The sequence below is a fragment of the Tyto alba genome, unplaced genomic scaffold (genome assembly GCF_018691265.1).
Source record: "Tyto alba isolate M040663 unplaced genomic scaffold, T.alba_DEE_v4.0 Super-Scaffold_38, whole genome shotgun sequence".
Classification (NCBI taxonomy): Eukaryota; Metazoa; Chordata; class Aves; order Strigiformes; family Tytonidae; genus Tyto; species Tyto alba.
In genome coordinates, this window is record NW_024881313.1 from 31,198,339 (window position 1) to 31,211,994 (window position 13,656).

The 13,656-nt window shown below is 38.7% G+C and overlaps 1 protein-coding gene across 1 annotated transcript in view; it reads left to right on the plus strand.

Moving 5' to 3' along the window:
- The window catches only part of PTPRN2 (protein tyrosine phosphatase receptor type N2), a 664,155-nt gene that overhangs the window by 246,116 nt on the left and 404,383 nt on the right, over positions 1 to 13,656 (plus strand). Inside the window, exon 6 of the mRNA XM_042802176.1 lies at positions 4,934 to 5,408. Coding sequence (XP_042658110.1) covers positions 4,934 to 5,408 — 475 coding nt within the window. The remainder of the gene's footprint in view (positions 1 to 4,933; positions 5,409 to 13,656) is intronic.

The window sequence follows — 13,656 nt, forward strand, 5'->3', positions numbered from 1 at the left end:
TTTAATTTTTTTTTTTAAAGAAAACCTGTAGTCCATAGGCTCTCACACAATGCATCTGCATGGTGCAATTTAATGTGCCCTTCTGTGAACATTCATGCAGAAAATGTCAGTTATTTACATACCTAAACCATACAAGACATTGCCCTAACAATTCCATATTCAGAAAGGTTAGCGTGGGGGATCTTTTGATAATGTGTGAATTATTGAGATAGCTTATTTGAAAGGTGGTAAAGGAGAGGAAATTCCTGTGCAGAAGGAGAAATAAGAGTTTTTTAAAACTGAGTTTTTCAACAATTCAAATTTCAACAATTTTTAAAGAAGCTGTATCAGTGACATGAGATAATCAAACAGTATCTTACCTAATTAAAAAAACCCACTGTTCCTGATAGTTATAGGGACTGGTATGCTAACCCTATTCAGTATAAACCGTCTATGTGGTAACTAGAGTATTCTTTTTCAGTTCCACACATTTCTTTTCATGGTTGTCTTTTTTTTTCCTATTACTGGCAGTAGTTTATATAAACCCAGTTTAATCAGTGCAGAATCTAATTTTCTTTTTAAAATTTTCCTGCTCCCTGTTTCCATCTACTTCTCCATAACATTAGCAGCTTCTCCAAAGGCACCAATAAGGGAATTTACAGATTCTTCTTTTCACTGACCATGGATTATGCCATTTAACTTTGAAGTAAATCAAACTAGCAGTGTCCATCTTCAGGAGGTCAGATAGCAAAAGCACTTTAAATAAGATTATCACAGTGCTCTGCAATTGTTATTAATAACTTAAGATGTTAGTTGTCACTGGATTATAAACTACATATAACAGATATTTTTCTCCTATCTTTTTCTGTAAAAAAAAGATATTTTTTCCCATGCCACTTAGAGAAACCCATAGTCAGGTTGTATTTACCTGTACTGTAATTTTACTTGGATTTCACCTTGCATGTTTCAGTTGGCGCATATATTTTTGGTGCTGTGTTTTGTTTGAGATGGTGGTGGTGGTGGTAAGGGATTTTTTCTTATCCAAGTTGAGGATTTCCATACAGCTGTGAAACCCCTTTAATTAAGTCAGACTAAGCTAGATCAGATGGGCTGGTGTCTTAGTGCATGGTGAAGACAGCTGAGCTGTTGGTGCTGTACTTTAATTAGAACTTTTAATATTTCATCCCTTACTACCTGAAGTGTGACCTGTCAAGCTGCTGAGAGGCTGCCCCTTCTTGATAGAGGTGCAACTCTGATCCCAGGACTGGCTTTTATTTATATCCAATTTGCGTACAATCACTTGGTGTTTTTGTTGTGTTTTCTTTCTTGATGTGCTTGTTGTCTGCAAGAGCAGGAAATCACAGAGCTGTTGATGTTAAAGGCTATTTGGATTTGTTAAACAGCTCATCAAAAGCCAGCCCACATGTCCTGACCCTAATATTTCACATGTGGTTTGAAAGCGTCTAGCAGTTTTGCTCCCTGTAAGACATGATTTATTAGTAAAGCTTTAGAGGCAAAAGAGGCAGCTGGATATTGTCGTGGTTTAGGCCTGATTGGCAGCCAACCAGAATGCATCAGCTCTCTCTCCCTTCCCCTCTGGCAATGAGAAGGGACAGAGAGCCAGGCTTGGGGTTCAAGATAGGACTGGGATGGGGAAAAATCCCCCTTTATGATCACGAGCAAAAGGCAGACTCGATAGGGAAAGAAAAAAAGAACATACATTTATTACAGACACTAACAACACATAACAGAGTAGGACAGTGAGAAGCATTGCCACATCTTGAGAACACCTTCCCCCCACCCCTCCCTTCTTCCCGGGCTCAGTTCTGCTCCCGATATCTCTACCTCCTCCCCCAGTGGCGCAGGGGCAGGGAATGGGGGGTGCAGTCAGTGCTGCCACTTCCTTCATCTTCGGTGAGGGGAGTGTCCGGAACTTGTTCCTCCTGCTCCATCGTGGTCCCCCTCTCACAGGAGACAGTCCTCCACAAACTTTCTCCGACATGTATTCCTCCCATGGGCCGCAGCGTTCCCCTCACTGCTCCGTCATGGGTCACTAACTTCCTCCGACTGGATTCCCTCCCACGGCTGCAGCCCTTCCCGAGCTGCTCCAGCGTGGGACTCCCCCGCATGCTGCAATCCTCCCAGTGCTGAATTACAGCAGCAGGGCTACCTTTTCCCATGAGACCCTGGACTTCTTCGGGCACAGAACCTTGATTATGCCGAGCAGGAGCAAGAGGCCATAAATCAATGTCTGCTCCACCGTAGATCTTCATGGGTGGCAGGGGGGGGTCGCCCTGCCGTCTCACCACAGGATACAGGGGGGTCTCTGCTCCGGCACACCTCCCCCCTCCTTTCTTCCTCCGTTCCTCCACTGACCTTGGTGTTCACTCAGCTGCAGCGACTCCTCCTCACAAGTCCCACTGCTCATCACCACGTCCCTTCTTAAATACGTTATCGCAGAGGCGCAGCTGATTGGCTCAATTTCCCAAACAGAAGTGGAGCTGGCTTGGAGCTGGGGGAGCTTTGAGAAGCTTCTCACAGGGGGCCGCCCTGATAGCCCACTCCCCTGCCACCAAAAAACTCCACCACTCACTCAACCCAGAACAATATAAGACAGAGATCCAAACTAGGATATAGTTACACAAACTGGATTGAGCTGACTTAATGTCTTTCCATGGCTGAACAGGGAATGTCCTCTTCCCGCTGCCAAGTTTCTCCCTTTCCCAGCTCCATGTTCTTCCTTCCCTTGCCCCCAGAAGGTCCTCCAAAAGGTGGCAGTGGAAGGAGTGCAGGGGTGGGAAAGGCAGACAGCAGTTTCTGTGAATTCTCTTTAAACTACTTGATGTGTTTGGGACTGCTCTGTGTCATCCTCTGCAGTTCCTTCTAGGGAGTGAGTATCATTAGAGAGTTAATTACCCCATGCAAAGACCCGTTGAAATTGAGAGATAAATACATATGACATAGTTTTTCACATCTAGGATTTGCTATTAAGTATGTAAACAGCGTCCAACTTGTTTTTTGACAACTGGCTCCCCTCATGGTGTTGATCAGAGCAGTGCATACCCTGCAGCTGGTGCACTGAACCGGAGCTACATTGCTGTTGTTTGATACAGTTCTCAGGGGACATTAAAATAGTTCATAAACAAAGCTGCTTGATCTCTAGCTCTATATTCTTTGACAGTTACTGTAGCCCAATTTCTTGGTATTAACAAAACATGTTGCTGTGTTAAAGAACACCCGCAGAAGTCAGAAGCCTTCTGTTGGTGCATCACAAGCCAAAGAAGCCAAAGTGCCTTTTTTTCTGTAATAAAGTTGCATAAGTCATAAATCTACAAATCATGATATGGAATCGTGGAATGAACCTCTTCAATCATTTCTCAGGGGAAGGATAACCCTCTTGGAAAGCAAGGGTTATGAATATATATTATAAAATCAACTGACTGTTATCAGAAGAAATAAAATTGTTCAGATGGAGAGCAAAATTATTGTCCATAAATAAAGAACTAGATAAAATATAAAAGTTTTTATTCATCTCTGCAATAGCTTATCAGCCTTACTTATTTTGCATTTTCAAAGTCTATTAGGAAATGTATAAATAATGATTTTTCTGGCTGAATTCTACTAATTGTGTTCCTCTGGGGTATATAGTCTCTGCACTCTATATGTATTTTGCAGCTCTTTCTGTCTTAAACCATTATGCTATCAGTCCACAGGGACACCAGTGATCCATTATAATTTATGGCAATGAGATCTGAAATAATCCCTGTCCTAAGTTTCCCACATTGTGATGTAGTTTGTGTGACAGTTTAACCATTAAACCTCAGATAAGAAGCAGGACCCGTTCTTCAACACACATACAATATGGGATGCAACTTCAACAGTGTCCTGAAGGAATTATAACCAAGAATCTAATGGGAATAATTCTGAATATAAGTAAGCCTCTCAGTTCAAATTTTTATTTAGCAAGGAATGGAGGAAAATGATTTTTGAAATTATTTAGGAGGGTGGAACTGGTTTGTTAAAAACAGAAATTCCTGTCTTCAGGTTGTGATCATAACAAAAATGTCTCTAAGATTAAATTATAGTAAATGTAATGCTAATTAATGAGTTTGTGGTTTCATGTGTGGATAGAGTCTTAAAGTATTTAAGGGGAATTTAGAATTTGTCCTCAAAACCAGATTTCATCAACAACAAAAAAAAAACGGGGACAATGAAAACAGTAGATGTCTTGCAATGCTAGATTCCCATCTGATGCATCCTTGAAAATCCGAAACTGAAAGTAGAAAACTCTAGTGCCAGCCCACCTTTCCACATTTATCCTGGCACTTTTTCAATTAAAATGTGGTTTTAGCTTGACTGAAACATTTTTTAAATTCTCATTTAATTTGCTGAGTTGTTTCACCTGAAAATAATAAACTAATAAAAAACTAATTTAAGGGCTGATTTTAAATTTCTTCATCCTGTCAGAGGACATATTGAATAGAGACTTAAAAAGTATTTCATATATACAAATGAATTGTTTCACTTTCTTGGTGTTCTTCAAAAAAATGACATTTTTTATTTGACTTGCTAGTTTTTGATAAATAACCTGAAAATGCCTTATTCTCACAAATCAAGTAAAAACCAAAGGGAAAGTGGCTTTACCAAATTTTCTTTGTCTGACTGAATACAAATAGTGCATATGTAGTTAACATCAAGTGTGAGGTATAATATCTTTCTCTTGCTTTTTAATAATTTAATAAACAGTTTTAAAAAATGGGTACCAAAGTGATAATGCTTCTTTAGAGCAAATTTACCAGTTTGAGGTTTGCAATCTACATACACGCTACAGGTTCTAATTATTGTTTTCCTGGTTGGTGAAACGCTAAGGGTTATGCCTATGATTCCTGGATAACAATAATCATTACAAAGCAATACTGACCCAGTCCTTTCTCCCACCTTCTACTCTCTCTAGAGCTACATCCATAATGATCCTATCAGGTACTACCTGATGCAAAAACCCAAAGAAAGAGCAGTTCCTTTGGCCCATGCATCAACATCCCATCAACAGCATGCTGAAAATCTCCGTGGAAGGACCTTCAGCCAGCCCTGGCCAGAAAAGCTCCCGCCAGAGTCAGAAATGGGGCTCGACCAGAAAACTCTGATGGCTGCACTGCATACGTACATCACTCCAAACTTGTCAGTACAAAGTAATGATAAAAGCTCTCACAGCAGGACTAAAGAGTCTCACATTTATGCTGATAGATTCTACTCTTCGCAAGTCAATCCTTTTGATGGAACTTTTGCCAAAGGAAAAGCAGAAGATTTTGAAACAAAGAAGCTGTTCCAGCCAAGACCTGCATCTGGAGTGCTGCGGCCAACCCCTGAGATGCTGAATCATAAATCTACTTCCCAGGATGGTCCAAAGGACCCTCTGAGTGTAGTGGATGGTAAAGTTGATATTTACTTATTATAACTTATCTGAAGTTTCCTTCATGTTCACTGAGCATTTTTGAGAAAAAAGAAAAAATTAGACATTCTGATATATCTCCTACTATTGGCATATTTATAGCTACCATAATACTCACAGCAATAATGTTCACCATTCTAACTACTCTTTCCCTGCAAACATCTACCCACATTCTTCATCCCACGTTCCATATGCATGCAGAAATATATGGCACTCAGTAAGACATAGCATTTATGTAACTTGTTATATTTTCAAAGCATTTTACAAACAATGTGTAATTATGAGCATATCTTTGCTATCAAATCTGTTTTTATGCATGCATCACACACTATATATAGGTAATACAGAAATGCCTGCTGGATTTAATTTCTCTGCATTTAGCTAGAAATTTAAGGACCATGGGTAAAATTCAAAGTTAGACACAGAAGATAACACTGAGATAAATTCTGGTGCAGAACACAGAGAAGGGAGGAGTCTGTCCTATGTGGATATGTGGTCACAGAATTATACAAGGAGGTGGGGTTGCATCTTGTTTTTGCTGGACATTCTATAACAACCCATTTGCTGGATTTTAATATTTTTTTTTTTTTGCTAATGCAGTTTAACAATGACCAGATCCTGATTTCTTTTGCCCATGATAGTTTGACAAATATTTAAATGTAGATGGAGTGTAACATCTCACGGGATGCTGTGATACACGTTAAGGACTGCTTTATAAAACAGATGAGTCTTCACGTCATGGCTGGGGATCAGGTAGAGTTTAGAAAATAACTCTCACTCACTCTATTGTTTCTTTAAACTAATCTAACTATTGATGTTATTCCAGTGGTTCAGAACGCCTGAAAAATTAAAGAATTGATCCTCAGCCATTGCCAAGCAGTTACATCTGTTACACTGTAGTCACCACTATCCCAGTGGATTTTGGAGATATGTAAGAGGGTTCCTTTGAATCCCTTCTGTAGTTTTTATCATCCATAAGGTTTAATGTTCTTTGATTTGTTTTGTTTTTCTTTTAAAAACAGAACACACAGAAATGTCAAAGTTGCAGCAGAGGAAAGATAATGCTTGCAATCTAAAGGATGCTCAGAAGTGAAAGCATTCTTGGTATGGTGCCCAGAGATAATAGGTTTCAAGGAACGAACTATAATGTAAAATCAAATCCAGGTGGCACTGTAAGTCTCTTGCACAGGTTAGACAATTGTGTTGCTAGACTCAAAACAAACTAGGCACATGCTGGTTTCATTATCGTCCAGCTGTTCCACTTCACCTTTCCTGGTAGGAGCCAAGCAGGAAAAAAATGTTTAACACTTAGAGGGAATAACATGTTTCACAATTCATTGGGTTGTACTACTTTGACTTCACATACATAATGTGCCCTGTAGGAACTTCTTCCATTGCATTAGCTTTTAAATGTTGCATGGACATAAAAATATGAATCATTTCAGTATGAAATAATGTGGTTTCCTTTGTATTTTTGAGTCACTTAATAGTCTCATAAGGAAGTGGTGACGACAGACCGCAGCGTATTCATTGTTTAAAATGCTGTCCACTGGTATAATGATGAATTGGATTCAGATTTTCTAGGCTAACCACACCATCTCTTTCTGCTTCTAAATTTCCTCCAATCTCTGGTGCTTCAGGATTTTTGTATGCTTGTGGGTTGTTTCTCTCTCACATGCTAAACCACAGAACTGTTCAAAAGCTGGAAAGCATGGGGTGCGGTCACATGAGCTCAGTTCTCTGCTGTATCTGATATAGAATTAGACAAAGGAGCTTGACTGGGAGAACAATCCAGAAGGTGCTGAGCAGCTAAGCACTGAGAATTGCTGCAAAACAGTGGCAGGTAAATTAGCTAACAAGGCACCCTGAGGGAGAAATACAAGACAAGGAAATGTGGAGCTATTTTTCTATCAGATTTGGAAACTATTACCTCTAGGAGTAGTGTGATGTGTGTGGGTAGTGCTTTTGTAGTCATTGTGTAATAGTGGAATCGTTAATCTGTCTTCTGTAACTGCCATATTTAGAATTTGACTCAACTTTAAGTGATTTGTTCTAGTCTTCTCATTTCTGGTGTACTAAATACTACAGAATACATCTCACTGTTGCTTTGGAAAGGTCACAAAATTAGTAATTCAGATGTCTTTTTTTCAAAAAAATAACAAACTTCCATGTTTATAGAGCAAAGATACTCTTGTACGTCCTCTGTGTTGCAGTGCTGTGCTCACCAATTCATATGGTGCTCAGCTGCTGAGGACAGCTAATATGTGGTCAGTATGGTGATGGGGTAGAAGAAGACAGACCACCCTGTGGGACTGCTAGGAAAGTTACAGCTGCCATACCATTTGGATGTCAGGCAAGCTGGCTTTGGCAGTTGTGTCAGTGGAGTATGAAGCATGATTTATATGCTGTACAATACTGTTTTCCCTTGCTAAACTGCTATTGTTAGCTACTAGGGGAATTGTACTGGTGAAGCTGATATTAAAAATTACATCATCTAAGGTACGTGTGCCTTTACTGTCATCATGGTTCCAAGGCAGCTGTGAAAGGCAACTTGCCTTCTTTGGTTCAGAAGATAGAGCTAAGGGACAAATCTGATTTGCAGTACAAGCCCTGTGAAACATCGCTGAGCATCACTGATTCTATTTAGAAAGGGTCAGTATAAAGGCTGTGCACAGGTACCTGCATGTTTGAGTACATGTGCTGCTTAAGTGATATGCCATCATTGCAGATTCCATCTGCTTTTTGGTCTTTGTCCAACAATATTTTCTGGTTTTAATAAATTCATCATAATTTCTTTAAATTACCCAGAGGTGTTTGTAAATAGATGCACTGATATTTATTTGTGTATCAGCCTTATTCAATAATATGCAAATGATATACAAACATGGACAAGTGCCATAACAAGAAGTGGAAATCATCCATATTTAACATGGACATGTATTAACATCATATCAGTAACCTCATTAAATTAGCAAGACCCTTTATGTAGACCTCCATTTCACCAGGCTGTTACAGTCATTTTGGTAACTGTTGCTCCTAGCGTACTGAAAACATTATGTTCTCTGTACTTACTAGCTTTGGTTGTCGCCTTTGGTGCTTGACATTTTAAGTCACACTTGTAATTGTTCAGTAAAGATAGCATATAATGGCTAAGTTTTACTCATGTTAAGAGTTTGTTTGATGGACTGTGCCCAGGTGGCATTGACCAGAGCAGTAATAGCAGCATCAGAGGAGTAGGAGGCTCCTCTATAACAGGTTCATTTAATGAACGAGGAGGACCTGCAGTGATCCTGTAAGAATTATATAGAGTAGGGCCTGTGGCTATTTATTTTCTCATGTGATTCTCCTCCCCATTTCTCCATTTCCATTCTGCTTGAGATTGAGACAGCTTTGTTATTGACAATGAACCTGTGGAAGTGGACTGGAGAGATAAGACTTGGCTAAGATAATAGGTACGCAGAAAAGTTAGCTTGGAAAAAATGAAATGGAATGGAAATGACAAAGCTATATTGACTGTGTGTTGTTGAGTAGCTCAGTAGTTGATCTTGACAGTTGGCTGTGAAACAACCAAAAGAAACAAAAATCCAGTAGTGCTACATTAATATAGTTCTTTTAATTATATATGTCCTGAAATATAATTCACTTTAAAGATTTGCCTTCAAATACTGATGTAATGGCCACTGACTAGCTTAAATAAAATGTAACAGGCAAATGCAGACACAGATTCTTTTTCTGAGGCTCAAAATTTGCTTTCAGCTTGCAAATCTCAGGTTGCTGGTTTTTCAAATCACATTTTTGAGCTACTTTTTACTTGAAACTGCTGCTGAATAGTGTAATTTGAGCTAGCTTTTTTATCATGAATGAACATTGTTTGTACAACTTTTACTCAGTGATGCAGTTGCTTTTATGCCGTTCCATTTGCTGGAAGTTGCTTGAAACATCTCTATGCATTTTGCTAAAAACTTCATATTGTTACTAACCACTTTTATGAAGTATTTTAAGAATCTTGATCCCATTTTCAGAAAATAGATAAACTTTCAGGAATCTAAGTAACATTAGCACCGAGTAAACTTGAGAATCTGAGAGACTAAATGTTGAAAAAATAGTGCTACTAGGTGTATATGTGTGTTTGAATTTTTTTCATAAATCAAATTTCTTGGTAAGAAGTTTCCTAATAGCTTGAAAATCAGAGTTACTGAATGACATTCTTCTCAATGTGCTGTGGCTAGAAAGAGGGGGGTTCTAAGTCAAGGGAAAAGAAATGCGGTTTCTGCTCTGAAGCTGAACAAATCAAAAATGCTTCAAAAAATTGTAGGAAAGTGAGTGAGTGATCCTAAAGCAGTCGGTATCATGTAATAGGTAGGAAACTAATCTGGGTAAAGGGAAACTCATGTTTAAGGCTCTAATCAGATGGCTGTCTGGGGCATGTTCTGTCTTCTTTTGCCTAAAATTGAATGTTAATGAATGATATTTGTGTGACTTAGAAGCCTTTCATTCTTGACATAGGTGTTTTCTAAGACCATTCTTCATTTACAAGGGGTTCAGAGATAGAGGTGGATTCTTGATATGCACTAAAAATTATTATGAACATTTGTAAGTATTATTCCAAATGATTGCAAAAACCTTCAAAATCTAATTCATAGATTGTTAGCTGCTGCACATCATGTGTTATTCATATCAATAGATAAATGACAAAAACTCTTGAAAAAGAAAGTCAATTAAGTCATCACAGTTTTCATTCTTTTGTAGATGCACTGATGTCAGGTAATCAGTGTTCCAAGAACACTTTTTCCTACTGTGTTGTCCCTTGCAATGTGTCTTTATACATTTAGTTGAAAAGTTTTAGTTTTGATTTGGAACTGACACATATTCTGTCTTTACTGACTTTATTAGCTCTGCTTTAATAATTTAGGTTTTTCTGTCAGATTATTGTCCAATAGTTCTATAAAACATAAGAACAGAAGTGATACCTAAGCAGACATAAGGCTTCTGCTGTAATCTGGCAGTGCTGGTGTTTCCTACAGCTTAATTTCCTGCATTGTTGCTATGTGTAACATCTCCAAATGGCCATCTTCCAGGTAGCTGTTGTGCTTCTTGAAAAAGTTTCTTGAACTCTGATCAAGTCTAGGGAAAACTTTTATTGTAGTTTGGATCAATTTGCTCTTGCATATTGCCTTCCTAAAAAAAAAGCAGTTGGTCATTATGCTTTTACTATATTATTAAATTCATAACGGGGAATGGATAAAATACAATTGTTTTGCCAATTGATGGGGTTAACACAAAGGACACAGACACCAAGCTAAAGAAATAGTCTTATTTTACTTTAGTTTAAAGCAGCAGAAAGAATAAGCAAGGTAATGCACCTAGTCATTACTACATAAAGCTAGCTGTAGTGATTAAGAAAGATACATCACCAATTGCCCTCCTACTTTACCATCATCCAGATCCGTGCATCAACTGGGGAGCCCTGTCACAGCGAAGGATCGGGAATTCCTACGCGGTGTGTCCACTTGTAGATGAGGTCTCTGTCTTTGCTATGAGAGGGTCCGGCTTTTATACAGTTTAACAAACAAATCTGTACAAAATGCATGGGAGATATGTGGTAGATTGACATGCCTCACTCAGGTGTGTCCAGATCTGGCCAGGATCCAGGCACGTCTGAGGAGTTCCTGTTTTTCTTTACATTTGGGATTTATAGTTACTTCCTGTTGTTTACTTATAGTTTTCAAGGATTGTTCCCATGGTTGCATTTCATGCTGATAAAATGCTGGTTGCTTCATACTGATAAGATGTTGGTTACTGTTCGGGGGGTTCACTCAGAAGTCAACTTTGGTTTGAGGCCTATTGTTTGGGCCTTTTTTGTTTCAACAATGAAATGTGGAAAGGAAAATATTCAAAATTTTCTGTGAAGTGTTACTCAGCTTCCATCAAACTTCAGTCCTAATACTACTGCCTCCAGACATCTTGGCCCTGAGAGTTTGGCATAGACTGAGATTAATTCTTTGACCCTGGTTACTGAACATTTGCTTTCCTGTCCAAAGCACTCTGCTATTTCAGTATGGTATGATAATCTTTGTTGGCTGCCACAGTTTGAAGCAGCATCATAGATTTAACCTATCTTGTTTATTAATAGTTGCATTTAAGTGTATTTCAACTATGCTTTTTTAAGTAAATTTCAAAAGTTCACAGCATACAACCTTGGCTGAATTTTATAATGAAATCTGTAGAATTTTTGTATATCATGGTGGATTATTGGAAAAATGTATCCTTTTAACCTGGAAAAGAAAGCACATCAAAGAACCACCTTCCCCATATGTCAAAACCTTTGTCTCACAGTAAATCTACTATTTAAGCTGCTAACGTTATCTTGGTTTATATTGACTAATTAGTTTAGGGAAAACGACAGTAGTTTACTTGTTGAATTATCAGGTCAGAGGAAATAAATCTCTGCCCTGAGATGGCATTGAGAAGCTGATGTTCAGCCGCAGGCTCTAACCTCTTTAGATAACACTGTGGGGTCCAAAAAATTACAGATATGTCCAAGGTCTTGGCCTTTTATTTCCCAATGACAAATAATGCTTGATTCTTGTCTCCCTGCAAAATCACAGATGTTCACCTGCCTCTTCCCTGGAACAGAGGAGTCTCTAACTATTTCTTCTTTCCTAGTCTTTACTTCTTTGTCCTTTTCTGTGAAAAGCAAAACCTTATCTTCAGCCTTTTTTCTGGTCATTGTTGCGGAAACTCCCAAACCACTTAATAAAAAAAAAGAGAAAAATTTATTTTTATACACAATTAATCAACATTCCGCAAACATACAAACATCAGGTCCAAATGTCCATGAGAGGAGAACAAACTATCACCACACAATCTTCTGGGGTTTAACAACAACCCAAAACACCAACCAGGGGTTTAACAACAACCCAAAATGCTCAATCACTCACCTAATAAAAGGTGAGGACTCTCAACCTCAAGGAACATCTCAGGGCAGCATCCCAACCCATAGAAGTCTCCTTGGATGGCGTCCCAACCCGAGGGGAGAGTCCTCACCTGCAGCACACTGCTCCGGGCAGGACTAGCTCAAAATGGCTCCCCCCGGGACTCCATTTACACCTGAGCCGAATCTGACCTGGGGGAAATACCAGCCCCTATTGGCCGAGGACCCCAACTGCCGAAAAGCCCTGAGAACAAGGGCGCAGGAAAGGTTCCACAGCCAGGGAGCCACAATTTCATTGGGCAGGTGCACCTGCCACGGTCATGTTTTCTCCTTTGCACATCTACTTTTAAATTCACTTTTATGTAAGCCTGAAAGCTGACAGCATGGTCCCATAGTCTTGTTTACAGATGATGATGAACATGTCCAACCACAGGATTTAACAGGAAGACATTACTAGAGGAAAAAATGGTTGGATGTTGCCTTCAAACTGCTTACATATAAATTCATATATTCGGCAGATTTAAAAGCAGTCTGTATCTTCCTCTTCTTATACAATACTACCTATGTGAAGGAGTTTTCTTGCTTGCATGCATATGTATACTAAATTGCAAATCAGCATGAATAAGCAGAACATAGGCATGACTGGATATGGTTTTGATATGCTAGAGTAAGCACTACATTTAGTGTCTCGTACTCCAAGGGACGTTAGGCTGAGTTTTGCAGTTATACAGAATGGTACTGAAGGATATATGCAGTCAGAAAAGTACCTTCCCTGAAGAGCTGTTATGCTACATCTTCTAACCCACCTTTAATATCCATTGTCCTTCAATATCCTCATTTTAAATACTTTTTTCATATCAAGGTTGTTATGCTGTTTTGTGTTTTGTTAGGTTGTTTTTTGTTTTGGTTTGATTTGGATTTTTTTTGGTTGGTTGGATTTTTTTCCCCTAAATATAAGTCCACTTGCTTTTCCTGGCCTGGAATGTCATTTTAGCATTTCTTTTCTCAGTGTGACTGGTAAAATATTCATAGCTGACAAACCAAAACACTGAAGATCACTTTTGACAAGGTATATATTTTCCAAAAGAAATCAATACATATCCATATATGGATATGTAATGCACATATATCCATATCCACTTCTAATTGAAGAGGAGCTTTTTTTCCCCAGAACTCTATATAGCTATTTACCTTGGAGAAAGCAAATCATCATAGAAACCTGATGTCTAGTAAACAGTATTGTTGTTTGCACTATCTTAACACAGCTAAAAAAAAGTTAAGCTACCTTAACACT